Below are 26,118 nucleotides of genomic sequence, written 5' to 3' on the forward strand. Positions count from 1 at the left end.
TAGTTAAAGACAATGAACAATAAAACAACATATACAAATTATGGCCAGTAATAAACTTACCTCCTCTGAAGCCATAGACAAATTATATAAAGGAGCATCAATACTCGTATCTGTATCACTAGATTTGTTACCCAAAAAGATAATGAGGTATTAAAGCCTATTGCAGTGGCTGATTGGCTTGTAGTCTGGTCTGCAATATGACTAGTAAATAGTACAATACTGCAGCTGGGAAATGAGTACTTTGAAAGGTGACATTATCCTATATTCAAAATCACTACTGGAGAACAGTGATTTATGCAATAAATACAAAGAAACATGGTATACCATAATTATAAGTATATAGTGATTAGCACGGCAATACATTAAAGACAAGCACATGTTTACAGGGGCTGCCTCATCTGCCTCCCCCAGTGTGGGAGGCTATGACCGCCCAATGCCTGCGTTAACTATATTAACGATATTAACTATATACATGAACTGTAAGCATGTGCTGATTTTTTGTGCATTTCTGCTATTCACTGCACCTTGCAGCAGCATGCCCTCAAACCATTTATTATAGGGGTGAGGAAGAACAGTTCCACATGCAAGGTCACAAGAGATGCTTCCCAGAAATAAAAAATTGCAATTATTTGTAAAAGGTTACTTAACAGAATATCAGGATAGGTGACCTTTTTATGGTAATTTATTATAACCAAAACATGAAAACAACTAAAATGTTCTCTTCATAGATAATTTGACTATATCCATCCATCCATCCATCCCTCTGTCTATCCATCCGTCCATCCATCCATCCATCCATCCATCCATCCATCCATCCATCCATCCATCCATCCATTCATCCATCCACCCATCCATCCATCTAGCCATCTGTTCATCCATCCGTCCATCCATCCATCCATCCATCCATCCATCCATCCATAACCCCTTTTCCCATTTTCGTACATGGGTATGGGGTGTCACTTCAACAGTGACAGTCATCTAAAGTGATGTTGATTTCAAATTAACATTTCATTTTATTAAATGCTTGGTAGAGCTTTTCATGAGAATGTCATTAAGGTTATAGAGTCCTGCTAAATGGTACATAATTGAAGCCTTTTTCTTGGTGAACTAAATGAAATGAAACTCAGTAGGATAATCTGTACACATGCACAGAACCAGAGAGTAAAGGTATTTGTTAGGTACAGTATGGTGAAGAATGATTTTTTTATGCTACAGAAAGACTCTCATTTAATATTAACGTTGCACACTGCACAGAACTTTTCACTTGTAAACCTCACTGATTTAGATGTTCTACATAAGACCGTCACACTTCCATATAATTTGACTGGGGATTTTATATTTGCTAAGCAAACATACTAAAGTTGTTATCTTATCCATGCTAAAGGTATCTACATTTCCAATACAACTTTTTACACAGGATAACTACAGTATAAAAGTAAATGGTTGTATAGTTTGGAAACACAGTAAAAGAATTATTGGTTCAAAAATTAGGATATGTTTTTTACCTTTTTAATATATGCATTTTGTTTATACAGTGTCAGTATAAATACAATATGCAGTGATATGTTGACATATTGTTGCAGTATGATTTGTTATTCTATGATTAATATGTCCTTTTTTAGAGTCTTTCATCATTATATAGCTTGTCTTGCAAGAGTCAGCTGAGACCGAGTCAATCTTATCTTACATTACCCTTAGAGCACATAAATCCAGCGGTAACATACAAAAAAGTGTTACATAAAAATTGCTGATAACAAAATACTAGATTTAAAACTTGCAGAAGTTAATACTTAATTACAGTCCTGAGAATTAAACAACCAAGTACCAGCATGCTATGGCAAAAACAGTAAAATTTAAAATGGCCAGATATAATGGAATCTTGAAAATATCTCAGAAGTGTGATAGAAATTTGAAATTATTTCATTCAATACAGTGAACACCATCAATTTTTTCATAAATGGTTATTTATGGGAGGTTGGGAGGGTGGCCTAATGGTTAAGGTGTTTGCCTTACAAACACAAGGTGCAGGGTTTGAGTCTCACAAGGGATAATTGGCTAAGCTTAAAATGGCTCGCAAGGGCAGTTAGCTTAGTACTAACCTGTGAATCTCCCTGTGAATTTGAATGCATAGTGATAAGAAAACATTTCTTCATATGTAATATGGTTAAAGTCTTGCTGTTTAATAATGTGCTGCATTTTCTAGACCTTGATGTCTGCAAGGCTTCTTTTTTTTTTAAAGAGAGCATTTTATACTAGTATATTACAATTTATTCATAGCTTTAGATGGCAAGTTAAAATGGAATACCTTGGCTAGACAGGTGATAGGGACGTTTAAGTTCCTGAACTGATAAACTACACAAAAGTACTGAGTGTAACTATTTAATATCATTGACATGTTTTCTTTTAAAATATACCAGACTATTAATTAGGTATAAAATATGAATATTAGAAGTAAAAAAAATAATCTGGGACCAGAGGCATTCTAATGACATGTAGAAACCACTAGGCCACACCTAAATCACAGACTTGTTTTTCCATCTCTGTGGCATTGAGGGACTAAGCCCTAAATATTACTCAGATGAAGAAGGTTTAGCTAGTGGCCTAGGAAAGGCCAAGTGGGGAAAAGTGGGAATGAATGGACATTACTGGCTCATTCATCCTTTGGGAAGAGTATTAGTCTAGCTCACTACAATGCTAGTGACTTCTAGAGACAAAGAAGTGTACAGCATGCAGCATATGGGCTGGGGACATGTGCTTGGCTATGACAACTGCATTCTTCAGGTCTCATGTATAAGACCATGCACGACTTTCTTTGGAAGGCATTGCAGGATTCTGTGATTGTAAGCTTGTATGTCAGCTACTAGGAAAAGGGTTAGGACTTACAGAGAAAAGGACATGATGGCTTTCGTGATAATGGGGTCTGAGACTGACAATCGATCACTAGAAAGCTAATGGTTGACAGGCAGCAAGGACCAAATAAAATCATAGAACTGCTTTCATCTGTAATTGTTTTCTAAACTGGTTCATTTTGGAATTAGTCTTCTAATTATTATTTCTAGCTCTTGTTTGATTACACAGACCTTAAAACTATGTGATACAGCTTATGGCCAAGTGTTTATTAAATTCTGTACTGCTTGTAAGCAGACAGTATGTTTTCATATCAGACAGTACAGAAAAGGGAAATAAACTATTTCTATATGATGCAGCAATAAACGTTGAATTCTTGTACAAGCTAGTGCATTATACAATGACCCCCCATTAATATTCAAAAAATTACACGCTGACGAATCAGAGTTATAGTAATGGAAAAAGGTCCAGTCGCCCGGACTTTTCCCATTACTATAACTCTTTTTTTACAGCAACGGAGAACGCAAGATCTCCATTGCTTCACACTGTCTCGCTATGTTAAACGAATTTAACATAGCGAGACAGCTTTAAAAAAAAGCAACAGAGATTCTCAGTAGCTTTTTTTAAAGCTGTCTCACTATGTTAAACTCCTTTAACATAGCGAGACAGTTTGAAAAAAGCAACGGAGATCTTGCTTTCTCTGTTGCTTTTTTCAAAACTGTCTCACTATGTTAAATGGGTTTAACATAGCGAGACAGCTTTAAAAAAAGCAATGGAGATTCTCTGTTGCTTTTTTTAAAGCTGTCTCGCTATGTTAAACCCATTTAACATAGCAAAAAAGTTTGTAAAAAGCAACAGAGATCTTGCTTTCTCCCATTGCTTTTGCCCACAGCTCTGATGTACTGTGTAGGCATACGCATGCGCAGTACATAAGAACTGCCACAGAATACCAGATAGCTGCGGAAGGGCAGCAAGGGGGCATTATACAATGCCATTATTTAAGAAAAGTAATTATTTTTTTTCTTAAATAATGTCATTGTATAATAGCAATAACCCACTTCTGGGTGTGGGTAATGCTGGATTTACCCACGGTTGGCTTTGTTTGGCCACTCAGGCTTCGCCCTCATGACCAAATAACACCAACCGTGGGTAAATCCAGCATTACCCACACCCAGGAATGGGTTATTGCTATAATAAACAATGCATTCTTTGGAGCCACCTTCAATTTCATATAATTTTGTATGACATAATGCCAGTCAATCGTAGAGTGCAGTTTAAGAAAAGAGTTCACATAGGACTGAACTATTCAAGTCAGTTTTATAACATATTTGATCAGGAAATATGACCATTCTGCTACTGTGATCAAATATCATTTCAGGTGGAATTATGTTCTCCAGCTCTGCTTTGGGGTGTATTAAAGTTGCCACTATGAGTCGACAAAGTTAATCCTACTGAGGATCTGAATCCCTGAACTGTACTTTATAAAAATTACAGCAGAAAACATTTTTGGGTAAACGATGCTTGAGAATTCAATCTTTGTCCACATACATGGGTTACCCTTTATTAAATATAGCTTTGACATAATTTACTGTTATTCAGCTAAATCCTCTAACAAAGCAACAAAGTAAAACATTAGTTTAAGATAATAAGTACCATGTCATAACTATTCAGCCTGTGCTTTTATATTTGTAGGCATTTTATGATTTGTGTGACATTAAGTGGTACCTGGATAAATGTTAAATAATAAAAATCAATAAAAATCGTAAAGTCCAAAAATGTCTCTGCATCCTTAGGTCAACAATGTCAGTGCTGTCCTGAGTTATGGAATCCAAATATTTCTAAGTGTTCTTCTAGACACTTCATATTAACCAACAGAACTAAGGTAAGAATGGATATTTCCAAATAAAGTGTATATATTTAAAGTACCAGTAAATGTGCATGTCTATTAAACTGCAATATTTAAAGAACCAATATGATTAAGAGATACTTGTTGAGTCATTGAGGTTTAAAACACTAAATACATTTGGGTGAGATATGATTAATGGAAGGATGGTTGTTAAATGACAGAATACAAAAGGATACTTTGTATACCACTGGTATTAAAATCAACATTAAATGTTTCTATGCGATATATGTAAATCATATTAAGGTAGGCATAATGACTGATAGTGAGGATGCCCTGAAAATTCAAGAAATACCTTGGGATTCAATAAAGCAATTTTACCATACCAGAATAGTGTAGCAGCTTCTGCATGGAATATGGCTGCCGAGTGATTCAGTAAACAAGGCTGGGGGCGTGCACGAGCCTGCCAGCACTATTCTGACATGGACACCCCTGAATAATGCTAATTACCTCATTTGCTGGTAAAAACCATGCAAATGAGGCAAATTAGCGATTCACTAAGCAAACAGGATCTGTGCCAGAACAGTGCCCACTGCAGAAATGTATTCGGTTACTAGCTGTATACATTTCTGCAAAAGTTAAAACGGTGATATGACAGCTCAAAGTAAAGCATGTATTATGATCATTAGGCATACCAATAGCCAAAAATATAGCCATTGGCATGCAAAACTGTGTCAATATTATTAAAATCAAAACTTTGTTTATTTTGGCCCATTTTGGCCGTTTAAGCGTAGGGCAGAAGCACGCAAATGAGATTGTGCAGAAAATAAAATAAAAAAATGTAAAAACACAATTCTATGTGAAATATGAATTTTGCCATTATAGCAGGTAGCATGCAGAGCCAAAACAATAACAAGTAGCACTGGTTGCTAAGGAGATAGGCTCCAGTGTAGTGGTGTAACAAGGAACTAAGGCAGTGGGATATGCAAATGAGCAAAATTTACTGAATAGCAAAATGGGAGACCATTGTCTGGATGCACCTAACCGTGTAGGAGCTATAATGCAGTGGTGTAAGCAGGAGAAGCAGCTGACATGAAAAGGGTGTGTGTCATGCTTGGTGTAAGCACATTGGAGCTCCACGGCTTCCATTTCAGCTTAGTTAAGCACAGCTAAGCAAAGGATGTGTCTGAGGCTGTATTTACTTATTACATGAAATGAAGAGCATGTTCACATCTAGGGGAAGGCCATTTCTGCTTAAAAGTGTTTACTTTAGCTAAACGGGTTTTTGCGGCATGCACTGGGTATTTAAAAAAAAAAAAAAACGGAAATAACAGAACTGTTTATATTTTGGCAGAGGGTTTGCATGCAGCACAGCAGGCTTAAAAGGGGTGGAAATGGGAAGGGGAAAAAAAATAAAGAAAAACAGGAAATAGTAGAATAAAAGCAATCAAGTACAAATAATATAGTTGGCAGGTGGAATGTATCATAGTCAGTCAATCATACAGGCAGCATCCGCAGCGCAACAGTATAAACTATGCAAACACCTTTCAGTCTGTTTTTTCCTACAAACTCTGCACCATTGATGCACACACTCAGGGGAATTTTAACTGACAAAATGTTAGGGGCTGCCATCAGTTTGACACATCAGTATGTGCTAGAAGCTGAGGCCGGTGAGAAGGATAATGCTGACAACTGCCCCAGACTGAGGAGGAGGAAAAGAGTGTTCAGACCTAGGGTAACCTACCAGGGGCTACATGATCTGCAGATACTAGAGCGCTAGAGGTTCGATAGGGACATACTTCAGCAACTCATCCAGCTGTGCCGGCCTCACCTCAGACCCAGAGCCAACAGAGGGGAACCTATCCCAGTGGATACCAAGGTATGTGTAGCCTTAAGAATACTAGCTACAGGTACTTTCCAAAGACTTACTGGGGACATCATGGGGGTCTCACAGACATCTGAATCCAGGGTACTCCACCAGTTCCTGGATGCCATGCTACCACATGCCTGTGAGCACATTTACTTCCCTAGCACCGATGAGGAGAAGACCAGCAATATGCATCTCTTCAACTATGTAGCAGACTACCCAGCGGTGCTGGGTGCCATAGACTGCATGCAAATCCACATCAAAGCACCACCCGATGAACAGGGTAGGGTCTACTTATACAGCAAGGGCTTTCACTCCATTATTTGCCAGGTCATCTGCAATGCCCAGGACATTATCATTAATGTATGAACTGGCAGCCATGGAAGCTAACACAACTCCTGCATCTGGTATTCCTCACAGCTGTACCAAGGATTTGTCAGGGGGGACATCACATATGGCCATCTGGTTGGAATGCTGACTATGCACTGGAGCCATGGATGATGACACCCATCAGAAATGCACACACACGGACTCAAGAATGCCATAATGAGGCACATGCACAAACCAGGATCATTATAGAGCATGTGCTTGGGATACTCAAGTCACGGTTTCACTTCCTTGAAATATCTGGTGGAGCCTTGCAGTACTCACCAGCCACATGCGCATACATGTTCATAATATGTGCCATGCTACACAAAATGATCCTGTAGAAACAGCTATGGCAGGAACAGCATGGGGAAGGGCCACACAGCCCACCACCATTGCCAATGTCCCTACAGGCACAGAGGGAATTGGAGGAGGAACTCCCTGAGCCTGTCCCTGTAGGCAGATGGAGGCATGCCCAGTATGACCAGGCCTTGGCAAAGAGGCAATGCATAGCACACACACTGACACTGTAGGGACCCAGGGACTGACATCTCTCTCCAACTCACACATGCAGTAAAATGGATGCCACACACATCACACTACCTCTATCTTGCCATATATAGGCAGTGTACTGCTTGCATCCGACATAGGCAGCCCTCAAGAACTATCCTCACAACTGCTACAGGCACAAGGCAAGTCCGTCTTCTTAACAATAAATGAATGGAGTAGTATGTTCTGGTAGCATATCTATGGTATTGCTGCAAGCATGCAAGAGAATGGCGTGGCCTACTGGGATAGCAGCAGACAACCCGCAGCTATGTGGGACACCAGGAAATGTTTGCCCAATACTGGCTTACCCACACTTTGCAGTAGTACCCAAGGTGACAGATCCCACTGCTGTATATGTGGGGGGCAACTAACTGTGAGTCATAGGTCACATGCATGGATGTCAATGTGGGGGTCCCATACTCAGTACTGTGCTTGACAGGGCCATGTTCCAAGAACTGCAGTGACAACTATTTTGAATGTCAGCTACACCTATGGTAGGAGTTGTACACACTGTCCAGACATCAATATCTGTTACTGCAGGAAAGCTGGGCAGGTCATGGACAGGGGGCCACACATACGGACAGTACACAGCTTGGAGTAACCTACACATTGCCGACCATACCTCTCAACTGTACAGACCTATTGCAGAATGTCCAGAGGTTTGCATCATATTTGTGGTCTGTATACAATCAAATAGTGGTTGTCTGGCAATTCATTGGCAAATCAAGTAAGACTAAGGTCAGAAAATAATGACAGATTGTAGTGTCAGACGTCATACCCTATAGAAAAATGCATGCTAATGCAAAACCTGTTATTGTATCACCATTCTAGGTTTGTAAGGCCAATACTTAAAAAATGGTCCCTATATTTAGGCCTTTGTCCCCCAATTACTTATGGCTTTGTCCAGATGTCTGGCTCTCAGAAGTTGAGAGGTATGGTGCCTAGTAGGACAGCAGGTACCTGAAGGTCAATATACTGCCAGTTTTTTAAAGACTGCCACCTTTCTGTGTCAGCACTGACAACATGTCACTGGCTAACAGCCATACCTCTGGAATGACAGAGGTTGTCACAGAAGTAGCACAAGTATGCTTTGTATATCTGTTCTGCTTGTCCTAACATTGCATTCGCCTGCCAACTATTTGCAAAACAAGAAAAGGTCATGTCAAAACACCAACGGCAGACAGTGGAGAAGCAAACGTCATACCCATAACAGAAAGCAAGCAAAAACCAAACCAGTCCCCCAACTGTCTATGCTTGGCAGAACAGTATTAACATCCTGCCCCATGTGTGGGCCTTCATCTGACTGTCATATATGGGCCTGTCCAGATGTCAGAGTCTGTGACAGTTTGACAGCTAGGCCATCATGTAGCCACATAATAACACAGCAGATGTAGTGGTGCAGTGATGGACAACCTGCTAAACAGGTACGCTTAGAGGTGTGAAGTCCATAACCTTGTGTATGATGTTATGGCATTTACCCTGCTCACACCAGAATTACAGATACAAAACAGCAGCCACTTGGGGAAAAGCCTGTGACTGGATGATAGAAGGATAAAGAGACACACATAAGGGGAAGGGGAACCATTGGCCACAGAAATGGAGAATGTGCACACCAGAACATGTTTTGCAGTTACATAGGTGCCCTGCAGTGTATGGAGTCAGTAAACATCATCTGCAAATACACAGCACACACGCACATAAGTGGAGGTCCGCAACAGATCAAAACCCCAAGCAAAGGACACCTCAGAGGCAAAAACACATGAGAACTTTACAAACCTACACATCTCAGACCACACATAGTCCACACACCAGGGTTTTGCAAACACTAAGGCTTTACCATATACCCAACATATTACTCATGGAAGACTCCACTGTGAGACACACAGATGTGCCACACACCAGGCAAGATAAGGAGAAAGTCATGGTTACTTATTTGTCAGGTGCCATAATCAGCCATATCACAAATGCACAACAGGTACAGGTATCACTCTGGCCTGGTCCATGGTGGTGTGAATGATGTCAGATGTACCTCCTGGACTATAGGAAGACAGACATGATTCAGCTTGCTGGCTATGTGTCCTATGCAGGTATGTCCCTAGCCTTAAGCAGCATCCTGCCATTACCTAGAGTGATGGCTCAATGCAAACAGAAAGTGATTGTCAGTAACAAAATAAGCACAAAAACAATATAAAATGAAGAAGAAATTATCCACGAACACTGCAAATCCAGAAACAAATTGTTTTAATGTGAATAATAAAAACACTTCACATACAAGTTGTGAAACACGACTAAGTGCTTTCACCTTCCATAGGCATCATCAGAGTCATGTTACAAATGCAAACCCTCCACGTTACTTCCTCTCATAAAATTACATTAACCCTTAAACTGACATCAAGATTGTGTTAATAACATTACTTCATATGCTGAAAATGAAAACTTGTGTTTTTTTTTAAAGCATACGTGGTTACATTTCAAAAACATCACATATTACACAAAGTTAAACTAATATAAAATAAAAAACATCTTTGGTAAAAACATATCACTATGAAATACCGTAATAACTAGCATGCTTTCCTCTTTTGTTTTAAAATACTGGAAATAGAAATATATTTATTCATGCCTGGCTCCACCTTAGCATTAAGTCTCAACTGCCATTTGGTTTCCTTAATTTCAATGTCTAACTTAGGATCACCCCCTCTATCATCTCTAAGTACTTCGTTCATAACAAAAAAACTAAAAACCTTTTGAAGTTTTGGCACACAGTATTATGTGCATATAAGGCACTAGTTGATCTTTTGTTCCTTATGTCCCTGATATGTTCAGCTAGCCTGTCCCTTAACCTCCTTGTGGTTTTACCCAGATAGAATCCTGGACAGGATAAACATGTAGCCACATATACCACCATATCAGAATTATAATTGCACCTACCATGACATTGGAGATTCCTATGGAAGCCTGCAATTTCGACATAAGGACCTATCATTGATAAGCTTACACCAATTGTAGGCTCCACACTTGCTCATTATAGACTTATATTTCTTATCAGCCCTCTTGTCTCGAAATTCCAATAACTGTTTAATGTTTTGACCCTTGCTATATGCTATTCTAGGTCTACAACCTAACTTAGACTTAAGGTCGGCATCAATCATACCTTCCCAAATTGTATGCAGGTTAAAATCCAGTTGTGGTGTCAGTTGGTTATACTGCAAAACCATAACATCCCCTCCTAAGGTCATCCTATCCTGATTATTAACCATCATCTCAGAAGAATTTAAAATAGGTGCAAACCTGGTGGTCCTTCCTTTGTTGACTTCCTTCCTAATCTTATGAAGTAGGTGTGCAGGATAACCCCTAATCTTTAACGGGTCTATATTATATTTTCCTAAGTTTCAAACATCGAACAGCATATGGTCGACACCATATGAGCGATGTTTGAAATTTTGAAAATATAATAAAAAAAATAAAAATAAAAAACTATACTTACCCCTGCTACTTAAATATTCCTACTCTGAGATCACAATGCATTGAAGTAAAAGGGAAATATTCCCTATGGCTATTTTCGTGTTATGCGTGTGATGTTTCAATGTTTCGACCAATCAGGCTTGCTCAATACGCGTTCGCCATTTACAATTTTTGATCAAGCGATAGGAACCCATCTCTACCATCCCTATAAGTGTATTCATTTCTTGATGGTGAATTGTATCATCACTAACCAGTTGTGAGATCCTAACCATCTGACCCTTGACAACACTTCTTTTTTGGTGTGCTGGGTAATCATCATCATCTTCTTTCGGTTGTTGCCATTAGGGGTCACCACAGCAGATCACCTGTTTCCATTTCTTCCTGTCCTCTGCATCTTGCTCTGTCACACCAACCACCTGCATGTCCTCTCTCACCACACCCATAAACCTTATTTTAGGCCTTCCTATTTTCCTGTTACCTGGTAGTTTCATCCTTAGCATCTTTTTCCCAATATACTCAGCATCCCTCCTCAGCACATGTCCAAACCAACATAATCGTGCCTCTCTGGCTTTGTCTCCAAACCTTCCAACCTGGGCTGACCCTCTAATATACTTATTCCTAATCCTGTCCACCCTCGTCACACCCAGTGCAAATCTTAACATCTTTAATTCTGCCACATCCATTTCAAACTCCTGCCTTTTTGTCAATGCCACTGTCTCCAACCCATATAACATAGCTGGTCTCACTACCCTCTTGTAGACCTTCCCTTTCACTATTACAGGTACTCGTCTGTCACAAATCACTCCTGACACTCTTCTCCACCTACTCCATCCTGCCGGTACTCTCTTCTTCACCTCTCTTCCACATAACTATCAAATTGTAACAAAGTATTCAAATAGGTTTCCTTTCTATATATGGTGGATCTCAAAACTCCCATTTCTTTTTCCAATTCATTATCCAAGAAATTGATTTTTTTGCATGTAACCTATATGTAAATCTGAAATACTCTGCTGTGGTGTTCAAGTAATTGACAAATTCCTTGGCATCTTCCTCATTACCTGCCCTCTAAATCAGGATTTCATCCCAAAACCTCAGAAATAAAATAATCTTGGACCAATATATTGATGTGAAAACATAACTTCTCTCCCATTCAGTCAGTACTAGGTTGGGAAAAACTGGGGCACACCTGGCCCCATCGCCACACCTGTAGCTTGATGGAAAAATTCACCTTCAAAATATAAAAAGTTGTTTTCCAAAATAATGTCCATTAATTCTACTAAAAAGTTAACCTTTTCATCACTCAGAGTTGCCCCTCCCTTAAGCTTTGGTGGTAATAATAAAGTCCATCCACATGTAGTATAACCGAAAATAAACTGATGACGTCAATAGTCAAAAACAAAAAATTCTTATTCATGTCGACTCCCTTCAACATTTCAAGGCAATGCCAAGAGTCCTTCAATACATGTGTATAACCCTCCAGTATTTTCTTAGAATAATTATCCACATAAGTTGCCAAGGGTTCAGTTTTGGATGAATCCACAGGTTGACAGATTTGGTGGAAATGTCTTGCCTCTGCCCCCCATCACCCCATCATGGAAGCAGGACAGCCCCACTACCTGAACACCTAACCCTCAACACTAGGGAGCAGGGCATCACTGCTCTTTCAAAGTGAAGAAGACAGCCTCCATGGGACCTGAAGACATCCCAGGCTGCAACCTACAGGAACCCAGGCATGAACTGGCAGCATCATTACGCACCCTACACACCCAAACCCTGAGTATTGTCTTTGTCACAGCTGAGTGGCAGACAGCCACTGTCATCCCTTCACACCAAGGTGGACTGTTCACCAATCCAGGAAATGAAAGACCCATCAGCATAACTAGCCTGATCTGCAAGGCCATGCAATGGATTATCACGGATCACATTAACAGGAACATTGGCATAATCCAAATACATTACCCTACACAGTCTGCCATTCTCAGGGAAGGTATATCAGTGAACTCTGGATGATTTCACTGAGGCACTAACAGGTTGAGAGGTATGGCTGTAGCACACAAAACCCCAGACTGGAGTACAACAGTCTCTTGAATGGGGTCACACATTTACTATAGAAGGTCATACTGGGCATGGTCCTTCACTTAGAGAAGTAAAGCCCATGTCAGAAACCACATTGGACTATATATCTGTATTGTGCAGATGTCTTTGCATACACACAGCTATGTACACCTTAACTGTCTCCACACATGCCCATCAGACAGGAATAGCCACAGCCAGCTGTAGATGGCCCATATGTGGTATATCTGCATCTGTTGCATGTGATACACACACACATATATGGGCAACATATTACAATAGGTCAAGCATACACACATATAGACATGGGGAGAGAGCGACAGACAGTGATGGAGTAAGAGAGAGACACAGGGAGACACACACATTGAGTGAGTCATACACAGGGATAGCCTGAATAGCATAGAGTGATGTCCTGCTGCAGACAGTTACATACCAGTTGTAACCAGGTGCACGTGCCAGCATGAAGGTGAGATCCATTGTGTGATAGCACAGAGGTGGGGCTTTTAATATCATATCACCTGCCTTTGTGTGTGTGTGTGTCTCTGTAGGTTTAAGTATTAAGAGGCCTTTCCCACCCAGTATACTTCCCATTGCCCTACTTTACAAGATCTGTTGATGTCATTCACCTTAGAAGTACATTTGGATGGGCCTCAGCCCTATAAGCTCTGTGACATGTGCAATATCTGTGTAGCACTATAGTACAAATCATTAGATAGGCAGGGGTTCTACTCTCGGTACTGGTAAATTGTGTGTGTGTGTTTGTGTGTGTGTGTGTGTGTGTGTGTGTGTGTGTGTGTGTGTGTGTGTGTGTGTGTGTGTGTGTGTGTGTTGGACAACCCCCAGCCCTATAAGCTCTATGGGGTGTGCAATAATCATGTAACAGTATAGTACAGATAACTAGATAGGTAGGAGTTCTAATCTCAGTCCTGGCAAATGTAAGAGAGAGAGAGAGTGTGTGTGTGTGTGTGTGTGTGTGTGTGTGTGTGTGTGTGTGTGTGTGTGTGTGTGTGCCACGCTCTCGCACATGTGTTTGTGTGTATATTTGTAGGACACAGTATTTTGAGGACTTTCTCTCCCAGAACACTTCCTCATTGCCATACTTTACAAGGGCTGGTGATGTTATACACCCTAGAAGTACCTTGGGATACTCTTCAATCCTTTAAGCTCCATGGTGCATGTGATAACTGCATACCATTGTAGTACCAGCAACTAGATAGATTCTAAGCTCAATACTGGCAATTGTGTGTGTGTTTGAGAACAGTATTCTCTGTGTGTGTGTTTTTGGCTGAAGCCATATCCTCTGGGGGTGTGGGTTTTACCATTTTGAGATGTGTTCCATCCATTACACTTCCCACTGCCCTGTATACAAGGGCTGTTGATGTCATCCACCATAGATGTATCTGTATACACTTCTTAGTCCTATAAGCTCTATGGTGTATGCAATAATTGTGTAGTACTACAGTACAATTAATTAGATAGTCAGGAGTTCTAATCTGAGTTCTGGCAAATGTGTGTGTATGTGTGTGTGTGTGTGTGTGTGTGTGTGTGTGTGTGTGTGTGCGTGTAAGTGTGTATATTTGTAGGATACAGTATTTTGAGGTGTTACCCTCCCATTGCACTTCCCATTGCCATACTTTACAAGGGCTGGTGATGTTAATCACCTTAGCAGAACCTTGGGACACTCTTCAACCCTATAAGCTCTGTGGCACATCTGATAACTGCATAGCAGTGTAGTACTAATAACTAAATAAGTAGGTGTTCTGAACTCAAAATGGGCAACAGTGATACTGTGTGTGTATGTGTGTGTGTGTGTGTGTGTGTGTGTGTGTGTGTGTGTGTGTGTGTGTGTGTGTCTATGTGTCTGAGAAGCATATTCCCTATGGTTGTTGTATTTGTCGGTATATCATTTTAAGGCCTGTTGACTCCCTCACCATACTTTGCAGAGCCAGTTAATGGCATCTACTGTACATGCAACATGTTAAACTGTACAGCCTATACCAGCCATCTGTACATTTGTATATGGAATACCCAGATGTTTGTGACCAATATGTTATCTGCGACCACTAACAATGGGCATTTATGAGACATATTGCCAAACTGTCACAGTCACTGTAGTGACAGACATTACAGTAGTAGACCTCGTACCTGTCTGAAACATAATGTTGATAGACAGTTACTCTATCACTGTATCACATCACCTTGCTGCAGTCTACAGACAGACCTCAAGTAAGTGCCATATGTGAAGTTGGGGCAAACAACAAACATTGGGCACATCCGTCACATATTGCTGTGACACACATGGGAAATGGATAGCATAATAGGTCATGCAATTGAATGCACCTTCCAAAGGGTATGTGTTGTTACATGGCAATAGCTGTCATTAACCTACAATGTCAGTCTGTTATGATTTTACCAGTTGGCCAGAAAAAACACATGTACAGGACCGATGTGAAGACATCATGTGTCAGAGATCTGGACAATCTGCACACATATGCAGAGATCAGATGTATGGCCACCATCTGTACCCATACCTCCCAAGGTGTCAGAGCAAGGACTGTTCACAAAGACATATATCATGGGGTGACAAAGGACACATAATAGGGACACCTGTCAAATATTGCTGCTACAAACATATAATGGTGGTAGCCTAACAGGGTTTGCATTAGCATAGATGGTCTGAATGGTATGAAGTGTGCAAATCATAATGCTTGCACTTATGTTAAGACTGCAGCCTGCAATGGTTTGGCAACAATTTGCCAGATAGATACAGGTGTATGAGAAAATGGACTACTAATATATGGCATGCATCACGACAGTCTGTGTAAACTGTGCAGTTGAGAGGTATGTCTGAACCACCCTGCAGGTTGCAGTCCATGTTTGGCAAGGTGTAACTTGTGCTGACAAATGAAACAGTTAAAAGAGGTCCTAGAACTGTGGGACAATAAACATGTTCTGTACTGATTGCATAGAGAAGTGATTGCACATAAGAAGCACCTTAATGTCATGAAAAATACTGTAAACGAAGGTAATGTCACACAAAGAAGGTGTCATACTAGCATACCAGAGGACATCCTGTGTGTTGCACTTGCCATGGGCATGCTGTGTGCTGCCACCTGTCACATTACTACAACTTGTGTCCCACACTCCATAATTGATAATGTCATACACACACATAGGTTCATAGGTTCATAGGTTCATACTAGGCTATCTGCCCGAGGGCATTTATAAGCCTAGCCCATTGTTTTGTGGCTTACGCCACCCCTTTAGTATGGGGAACTATACCCATTATTTTGCTGTGCCTCTGTCGAGCAGTGACACTGAGGTAATTCCTGGAGTATATCTGCGATCTCCCATCCATTGGTCAAGATTTCTCTTGAACAAGGCCAGCGAGGTGCTCTGCCTCACATGTACCGGGATTTTGTTCCACAGCATAGGGAGTCTTTGGGTGATGAATCTATCCCTCCAGCACGTCCTATTAATAGCAGTGTCGAGGTTTAAGTCTCCCGCCCTTGTGGCTCTGATGGATCTAGATTTTTTGAGGTGAAGCATATTCATCAAATCTGGGTTTGACATGGCCTTGTATGTTAGGCAAAGGTCACCTCTGAGCAAGTGGTAGGCGACTGAATAGAGCTGGAGTTCTTTCAGTCGGGCAGCATAGGACAGATTTTTGAGACCCTTTATCCTTTTGGTGAGGAACTTTTGTGGCCTCTCCAGCTGCTGCAAGTGTCGGGTCAGATACATTCGAATGGGGCATTGTACTCAATCATTGGTCTGATGAGTGATGAGTAAAGGAGACTATGACCTCCCTTGATCTAGATGAGAATCCCTTCATGATAAGGTGGGCAATGTAGAAGGACTTCCTAACTACTTTAGCTACATGGGTGTCGAATGACAGACTACTATCAACCTGGGTCCCCAGGTCCCTGATAACTTCTTCTGTGCTCAGTGGATTGCCACCTATTTGGTAGCTAGGGGTAACCTTGTTTTCCCGAAGGGTATGACTATGCATTTTTGGCATTTAACTTTAGGCCGTGGCTCTGGCACCAGTTATCCGTTTCTGTGAGACCCTTCTGAAGGATATCTGTGTCAGATGTGTTTTCTACTATGGCCCAGTTTGCAGTCATCTGCAAACTTTGTCAGCCATAACCCTCCTGTGTTTGCTTGTACTGGAAAAGTAGATGCCAAACAAGAGTGGGCCAGGACTGAGCCCTGTGGGACACCACTTGTGACAGGCTTTGAGTCTGACATGGCGCCAGCAACTCTGACCCTGTGGGTTCTGTCACTCAGCCAGTTTGCAACCCATCTTGTGATGTATGGGTTAACATTTAAGCTGATGAGTTTTTCAATGATACCCGAGTGGGGTATTGTATCAAGGCCTTAGCCAGATCGAGGTAGGCTGTATGGACTGCCTTTCCTTCATCAATGGCTTTGGTGACTGTTTGAAAAAGTCAACCAAGTTTAAAAGGCATGATCTGCCTTTGACAAAGCCAAACTGGGTTGGATCCAAAGTCTGCAAATTCCTATGTCTTTATTTATGAGGTCCATTATGATCCTCCCCATGGCTTTGCAGATAAGGCTTGTCAAGCTAATGGGCTGGTAATTTCCAGGGTCTGTGGAGGCAGCGCCTTTGTGAAGTGGGACCACAGTTGCAGTGTGCCACTCCTGGGTACGTATCCAGAGGTAAGACTTTGATTAAACAGCTGTCCTAGCTGTGGGTTTAATTCCTCATTGAGTTCGTGGAGCACACAGCCGGGAACACCATCGGGTCCCATGGATGCTGTGTTTTTGCTTTGGAGAGAGCAGTTCTCACTTGGCTGGAGATGTTTGGGGGCTGCACTCATTTGGTATAGATATCTCTCCTTTGGGGAGGGAAGAAGTTTGCACTGAACCTGTCAGCCAGTATGTTGGCAATGTCTGTAGGATCAGTAATCTTCACATCATTTTGAACTAGTTCTGAGCATATCTGGGAGTTTCCTCCTAGGTTTCTAACATAGCTAAAGAAGGCCTTATGATTGTCTTTTGAGTCTTTAGCTATTTTTCTCTCAAATTTGCTTTGGATGATTTTATGAGAGCTCTTAGTTTTTACTTATAGTGATCAAGGGTGTCTTACCTTTTAAGGATTTTGCTCTATCTTGTAGTAGCTTCCTCCTTTTGTTGTAGAGTTTGTTTATGGCTGGGGTCCACCAGACTGGACGCTTGCCTTTGGTACAAAGAGTCTTTGTTTTGCTTGGGATTGCCTTATCCATGCAGTCCTGCAGGTGCTGGTAGAAGGCGTTTGTAAGTGATTCAGCGGCTTGAGTATTGTTTTCCGCGGCTCGGGGCCTGAAAGGAGACCACACTAGTCTTTAGAAGTGTGAAGTCGGCTTTTGAGAAGTTCTTTACTGTGGTCTTTTTTATTTCAGGTGGGGGTGGGATGAGGACCTCCAGCGAGATTAGTTTGTGATCTGATCTCACCAGTGAGGGTATACTTCGGTGTTGAACATTGTGCTCCCATGTTCGTGATGATGAGATCAAGTATGTTATCTCCTCTTGTGGGGATGGTGACTAGTTGTTCCATGGCATTTGAGTTTATGAATTCCAGGAACTTTTGGCTAGGGTGTTTGGGCTTGAGTAGTGTTCCCAGTCTATATTAGGGTAATTGAAGTCACCTAGTATGATGGTGTTTGGTGATACATTTATCCCTCTAGTGTTTTCAGGAAGGCCATGTGAGTTTCCTGAGTTTGTGAGGGTGGCCTGTAACATGCTACAATTTGCAGAGCAGTCTTGCCTATGGTTAATTGCACCTGGATGGTCTCCGATGCATCGTGCGTTGCCACCAGTCTTGAGGTGTGGGTGTCCTTGATGAATATGGATACCCCTCCTTTCTTGGTATTGTCCGGATTTTGGGGCGGGCATGATATGAGGTAAAACCTGATAGCTGGGGTGCTCTCAGGAGCCTTGAACCAGGTTTCTGTCACAGCACAGACATCGATGTTCTCCATACTGAGAAGGACCTCGAGTGCGTGCATTTTGAGATTTAGACTTCTGGCATTGAGCAGCATTACCCTTAGTTTTTTCCTTTTTGTGTTCTAGGGTGGTAGGTTTAGAATTTGAGCCTTGCCTAAAAAGGCACTATGGGGTGGCAAGAGCCTTTGCCAATATCCGGAATCCCAGGGTGACAGGTGCAAGCCATCCCTTGCGAAGCAGCGTGGCTTGTCCAGCATGTCATCCCAGGCAGACAGATACTGGATCCCCTTTGAATGACACCAGTGTTTAAGCCAATTGTTAAAGCTGATCATCTTATCTCTGTATTGTGGTATCATTCTTGGTGAAGGTAGGATACTGCTCAAGGTCAGGGTCATACCTGCCTGGGCTACATAATCAGAGAGCTCCTCAATGTCTCTTTTCATGTAGTCCAAGGAGGTACGTCTCAGGTCGTTTACACCAGCGTGGACAATGACTGAGTCATATTTGTACCTGCTGTTGAGAGACCTGAGTGCTTGCGTTATGTGGCGGATTCTAGCGCCTGACAGGCAGCTTACTGTGACCTTCTCCTTACTCAGTCTGGTGAGCGGGACATCAGTGTGTCTGACTATGGAGTCACCAATGACTAGTGTGTCTGGCATTGTGTTTGGCCTTAAGGGCTGTGACTGTTTGACACTCTGACTGTGAGGTCTATGTGTTGGTGTTGTGTTCTGAGGTGGTGGTTGTTTGGGTGTCTGCTTTGGTGGCCTCTGCTGTTTTGGTAGATTTTTGATCAGAGCCTCAGTATGTCTTTGTGTGTTTATGTGTATGATTTGAGGTTGTAATGGTACTATGTGAGACTGGGTCTATAGTGTGTGTGGTAACCTTCTCCTCCTGACTGGTCTTGCCAGTCCTATGTTGAGAGCTCAGCCTCCAGTTTGGCCGTATAGTTGCATCTCGCATGTATTTGTGTTTTGTGGGAGGAGGAAAGGGTTGTCTGTGTACATGAGGCAATTGAAACATTGCCTCAATATTCCCAGGTTCACCAGCTGAGCAGGAGAGGACACTAGCAACTGATCCTCGACATGCTAGAAGGGTAGACGAAAAACTTTAAAAAGATTCGGGGACGTGGGTGACCGAGAAATGGGGGTTGCCTTTTGGGGTACTATCTATGACAAGAGTGCGTATCAAGGTAATAAGTACTGTAGGAGCAAGTGCTAGGTTTAATAGATAGAGAATAGTCTACTTGGAGTCAAGTAGAGTTGATCTTTTAGTTATAGGATACGCTGATTTGATCAGTAGTATAGTTCGAGGAAGGTAGTTTTAAGGGAAAATTTGAAGAGTGGACTTTAGGTAGCCGAATAGTTTAAACCTGCTTAACTGGGACTGCCCTAGTGTGCAACAGTGGCAGCTCGCTCTAAATCAGCTGCAGCGTTTAGCTTTATACCAGGGGCTGGAAAAGCTAGAAACTGGCCCAAAACGACCAATAAACTACTAGTTACTGGCTGAAACCTCACAAAACTGGACAAAAGGCAGCTCAATGCTTCCCACCCCACTAGTAAGCAAGGTAGCTTCCCCCAAATAAGGCAAGGAAACAGTACACAGGAACTACAACCAAAGCCCAGGAATCAGCAACTCTGAAACTGGACTAAACTAGTAAAGCAGGAAAGCAAGGTAGCTTCCTTCCCCAAATAAGGCAAGGAAACAGTACACAGGAACTACAACCAAAGCCCATGAATCAGCAACTCTGAAACTGGACTAAACTAGTAAAGCAGGAAAAACAAGAGATATTTTTTCTTTTTTTCTTTTTTCACAAAACAGGCAGAAACAGGTACAGCAAACACTTATAAATGCTATGAATCAGCTACTACAGCGTACACAGAAGAATTTGCTACAAATACAGTCAAATAGTAACAAACAAGGATTCCAAGTGCAATATTAAGTTAAATGCAGTAAAACAGCTTCAATGTAACAGAAAGGCAGGCGAAATACAGTTGCTAGGTATTCAGATGTGGAAAGCAACAAAAATATACTTAGTATCAAGAAAAGTCGCTTATTCAGCTCTCTGCAGCCTGGATTACTCTGCTGGCCCACGTGGAGTCTGTGCTGAGTAGGTACAAGCTGAAAGTTTTATACCAGGGGGCTGGAAAAAGCTAGAAACTGGCCCAAAACGACCAATAAACTACTAGTTACTGGCTGAAACCTCACAAAACTGGACAAAAGGCAGCTCAATGCTTCCCACTCCCACTGGTAAGCAAGGTAGCTTCCCTTCCCCCAAATAAGGCAAGGAAACAGTACACAGGAACTACAACCAAAGCCCAGGAATCAGCAACTCTGAAACTGGACTAAACTAGTAAAGCAGGAAAAACAAGAGATATTTTTTTCTTTTTTTTCACAAAACAGGCAGAAACAGGTACAGCAAACACTTATAAATGCTATGAATCAGCTACTACAGCTTACACAGAAGAATTTGCTACAAATACAGTCAAATAGTAACAAACAAGATGCCAGATGTGTTGCCTATGTGTGTGCAATATGTAGACATAAGAAGGCCCCGTGACTAATGTGTGCCCACAAGATAGGTGAATTGGTTGGGGTTAAGGTCATTGCTAGGCTTGTGAGGGACCTATTGCCAGTACTCCAGTAACCTCCTCTGTATGTATGAGCCTGTGGTACTAAAAAACACTGAGGTGACATACTTGAAGGCTAGCTGTCTGTGACAAGGGATATGTATGCAAGGTCACACTGTCTGCCAACAGTGTCCCTCACACACTGCTGCATGCATGCACACCTGGTAAACATGTACATATACAGCTGTACCTTGGCTATGAAATGGTCGATGTGCTTCCACTCTGCCATACTCCACTTTGGTAATGTCTGCAGGGCCACAGCCTGCAGACACACAGACACCTAGAACAGAAACAGAATATAGCATGTCAGACTCCATTCAGTCAGTGGTACTAACACAAATAATGCATCATGGCTAATAAGGTACACACACTTTGATGTGTACTCATAATAAATGCAAGCAGACAGCACCTTACACAGCATTACATAACTACACTGTACTATATTCACCCTGTGCATCAGACTCATATTAGCATGTCCCTGCATCAATGGTATGGATGACAGGGATGTGGCACAGGAATCATCATATGCACAGGGTGTGGTGTGGGTTTGCCAGGGGCCTAGGCTGGGTCATAAGGTTGACATCATGTGTTTGTGTTTGATGGGGTGTTCTATAAATGGGCTGTGAAGAGGTGCTGTGTGTATCTGGAGGTGACTTGCCGGTGATAGAGATGTGTGTGTGTTTGTATGCACACAGTCATGCCATGTGGCTGCCCTATACAGGGGTATGTTGGACAGCTGTGGACCGTACATGGCAGGGTGTACAGTTCACCATCTCTGGCCAGGGACATGGGAACTAGTCCTGCCAGGGGTCTCACTGGAACCACCAGGCTCAAGGTCAGATGCAGTACTACTCCCAGATGGTGACTGCTGTCTGCTGGATCTGTGTCCCTGACAGGTCCAGCCAGGACCACATGCCCATGGCCTGCTCTGTTATGGTGTGGCAGTACCCCCCCTTTGGTAGTGCTGATGGTACTGCCAGTATAGGAGTGTGAAGGTGCATGGCCCAGTAGACCCTCAGCTGATCTTGGTGCTGACATACATCCACGTGGCTGATGCCCATCTCCCACCACATGCTCCAGCACAGACATTCCACTGTCGAGGATTTCCAAGGTCTCACCCCATCTATTCATGACCTCAGTATTGTGATGTGTGGCCTCAACAAGGTCATAAAGGTCATCACGGATGCCAGGAAGAGTTGCACCCAAGACCCTTAGTATTTATCTGGTGTTGTGTTCCATACTTGACTGTGCCTCCATGATTGCCCAAAATATGTGTCTGGTGACACCTGCTGTGGCACTTTTGACAGGGAATTGATGGGCAGCAGTTGTTTCAGCACCTCTGTCCATCCGACTGTATGGGACTTTGCCTGCACTCTGGCTATGGCTAGTGTCTACACTCACACTTGCCATAGTCACCACACTAGCCTGTTCCATGCCACTGTCCACCAACTGTCCATTATCTGTGGCCGCTGGGGATGGGGTATGTGTGGGCATTGTGACTGTGTGCGAGGACATTGTGGATGACAGTCAGATGCCAACCAATGGCACAGATTCAGCCCCTGACAACAACACCTGTGCCTCACTATGACCATCATTATCGTCAGAGTCCACAGAAACACTGACATCAGATTCTGAGCAGGAGGGACCATGACCCCTATGTCCACCTGTGAGGAGAAGACAACATATGTAAATTAATACTTGCACTATAAGGTTTGCTGGTATATACACACACACACACATACATGCACACCACACACACACACACACACACACACACACACACACACACACACACACACACACACACACGCACACACACACACACAAAGACACACCCACACACACGCATGCACACACGGTCACACACACAGACACATACAGGTGAGGTGGCACAAAGGCATTACATAGACCTCACAATATCCAAATGGTGACATGAACAGCACACAGTCAGGCTACAATATACACACTCTGGACAGGCCCTCAATGTCATGCAGTGCAGTGCAGCCATTTCCACTTAATGTTACTACTGATGTACACCTCTGGGATATGTAAGTAGTCTTAGTAGGTGATGGGTCTTTACCTAGCACACACTACACTTACGTACACATTATTGCTGTTCTCCTGTATAGCACAGTGGCAGCTCCTACAGAACATTCCTCTCAACTGTAGAGATGTTCACAGAATGTCTAGATGTTTGGCTCATATTTTGGTCTGTTACTCATAAAACCTGTATTTGTCTTACTCATTACTGGGATGAGCTGAGGATTGATGCCACTAATTAATGACATACATTTGAGTTTCATAGTTCAATACCTGCAGTAAATGTATGTTAAAATAAATCATGTTACTCTAACAACTTTCTAAGCTCGCATAAGAGTCAAATTTAAAATATGTCCCTATTTTTGGGCCTTTGTCCCCCCATTTTGTCAGTCTTTGTCCTGATTTCTTGCACTGAGAGTTTGTGAGGTATGCTCCAGAAGTGTTACATCTCCTGCAAATAGTCCCCTGTTATGACCACTGTGATACAATGCAGTTAATCACACCACAAGTGAACATGCACATATCGCAATATGGCTAAGAGTAACAGTTGCATGCATGATAAAATGCATGCCCTTAACATGCCTGGGGTATTGATGAGCCACAACAGGACAATTCCATACTCACCGGCTTCAGGCTTCTGTCCCACATCCAGACCAGAAGGACTTATTTAGTTGTGGGAGAGAGGTATTGTCAGCTGATTCACATGTGGTATTGGTACAAGATGAATGTTGCTTTTCTGCACATGTACAGTACAAGCTCTGATACTACACAATTTGCTATCCTTCTGTGCATTACAAAACCCCACCCACAACTGTGTTTTGACCTGACATATGTGTCTAGATACTCTATGGATGCCAGTATGGCTGCTACATTAGTTGATGGATGTCCACTGGGGCCTTACCTGGATGGTCCTTGCCTGTTGTCTAGGTGCCACCCACCACCACAATGTGGGTGTCTTGTCTTTGCTGAAGGTGTGTGGTGACTGCCCCAAGGTTTCCAAGAAGCTCCTCCATAGGTGTAAGTGGGGCCTGAATAGCAGGACCTCCACCTGTGGCTGTATGGTCCCTGGCCATGGCAGCAACCTTTCGCCAGGCATGATGGATGAGGTCAGTCACATGATGCCTGACCTGCTCATATGTTTGTGCATGCTGGCCCATGTCATTTACCCTGTGGATGCGGTCATCCCACAGGGAGGTCCACTCCCGTAGATGCTGTTGGCTATGGCCAAACATCATCCCCATGGTGCTGGATTATGCTGTCAATAATTGCTGTTGTCTCAGCTTCCATGTAGGGCAGCTGTCTGGTACCCTGCATTCCACCTGGAAGACATAAATAGGGAAACACATCACAGGACCTCATACATTGGTCAACATTATTTACAGAACCTGCACATCAACATTGACTAGCACTAGCCACCACTTACGACCACATCATACCCCTGTCATCTATCAGCACAGTATGAGCTTGCATTGCACTCCTGGTCCTGATGAGTCACGTTCCCCACAATGAGGACTAGTAAATTACATAATCCTCCATTCATCATTCACTTTTGTGTAGAGGGATGTCAGTGGCAGTTTTCCACGCAGATGGGATGTCAGTGGTGCTCAGGCTTTGTTTGACTACAGTGTGTAATGGAGCTGGAAGCACATGCCTGAGTTCATATAGGATGCAGGCAGGGATGTTTTCAGATCCCATGGAGTCTTAATTTTTTTGCGTTTGAGTAGGCATTATGGACCTGCTCCTTGAAGCTGAGGGGAGGGGTGCGGATGCTGTGCATATCCTCCCATACTGATGAGGAGACAGGGAGGTGATGTTTTAGAACTTGCACATCAACTTTGACTAGCACTAGCCACCACTTATGACCATATCATACCCCTGTCATCTATCTGCACAGTATGAGCTTGCATTGCACTCCTGGTCCTGATACGTCATGTTCCCCACAATGAGGACTAGTAAATTACATAATCCTCCATTCATCATTCACTTTTGTGTAGAGGGATGTCAGTGGCAGTCTTCCATGCAGATGGGATGTCAATGGTGCTCAGGCTTTGTTTGATTCCAGTGTGTAATGGAGCTGGAAGCACACGCCTGAGTTCATATAGGATGCAGGCAGGGATGTTTTCAGATCCCATGGAGACTTAATTTTTTTTAGTTTGAGTAGGCATTATGGACCTGCTCCTTGATGATGAGGGGAGGGGTGTGGGTGCTGTGCATATCCACCCATACTGATGAGGAGACAGGGAGGTGATGTTTTCACTTAACCTGTCTGCAGTGGGTTGGTTATAGCTATGGCATGTGTGTGTGTGTGTGTGTGTGTGTGTGTGTGTGTGTGTGTGTGTGTGTGTGTGTGTGTGTGTGGTGTGATTGACCACCAATACAAGGTGGGTTGGGTTGTTGCCTCTGAGATTGCAGACATATGTGAAAATGGCCTTGTGAATAGCCTTGGTGGATGTGTCCAGTTTGTACTCATAGTTAGCCTTACAGTGATTCACCTGTGA

The 26,118-nt window shown here is 42.5% G+C and overlaps 1 protein-coding gene across 1 annotated transcript in view; it reads left to right on the forward strand.

Moving 5' to 3' along the window:
- LOC122812216 (adhesion G protein-coupled receptor E1-like) overlaps positions 1–26,118 on the forward strand; it is a 1,201,768-nt gene that overhangs the window by 462,977 nt on the left and 712,673 nt on the right. The window contains exon 11 of the mRNA XM_044084558.1: positions 4,641–4,729. Within this exon, the coding sequence (XP_043940493.1) occupies positions 4,641–4,729 (89 nt within the window). The remainder of the gene's footprint in view (positions 1–4,640; positions 4,730–26,118) is intronic.

This window comes from Protopterus annectens, chromosome 9.part0 (assembly GCF_019279795.1).
Source record: "Protopterus annectens isolate FY-2018-M chromosome 9.part0, PAN1.0, whole genome shotgun sequence".
Taxonomy (NCBI): domain Eukaryota; kingdom Metazoa; phylum Chordata; order Ceratodontiformes; family Protopteridae; genus Protopterus; species Protopterus annectens.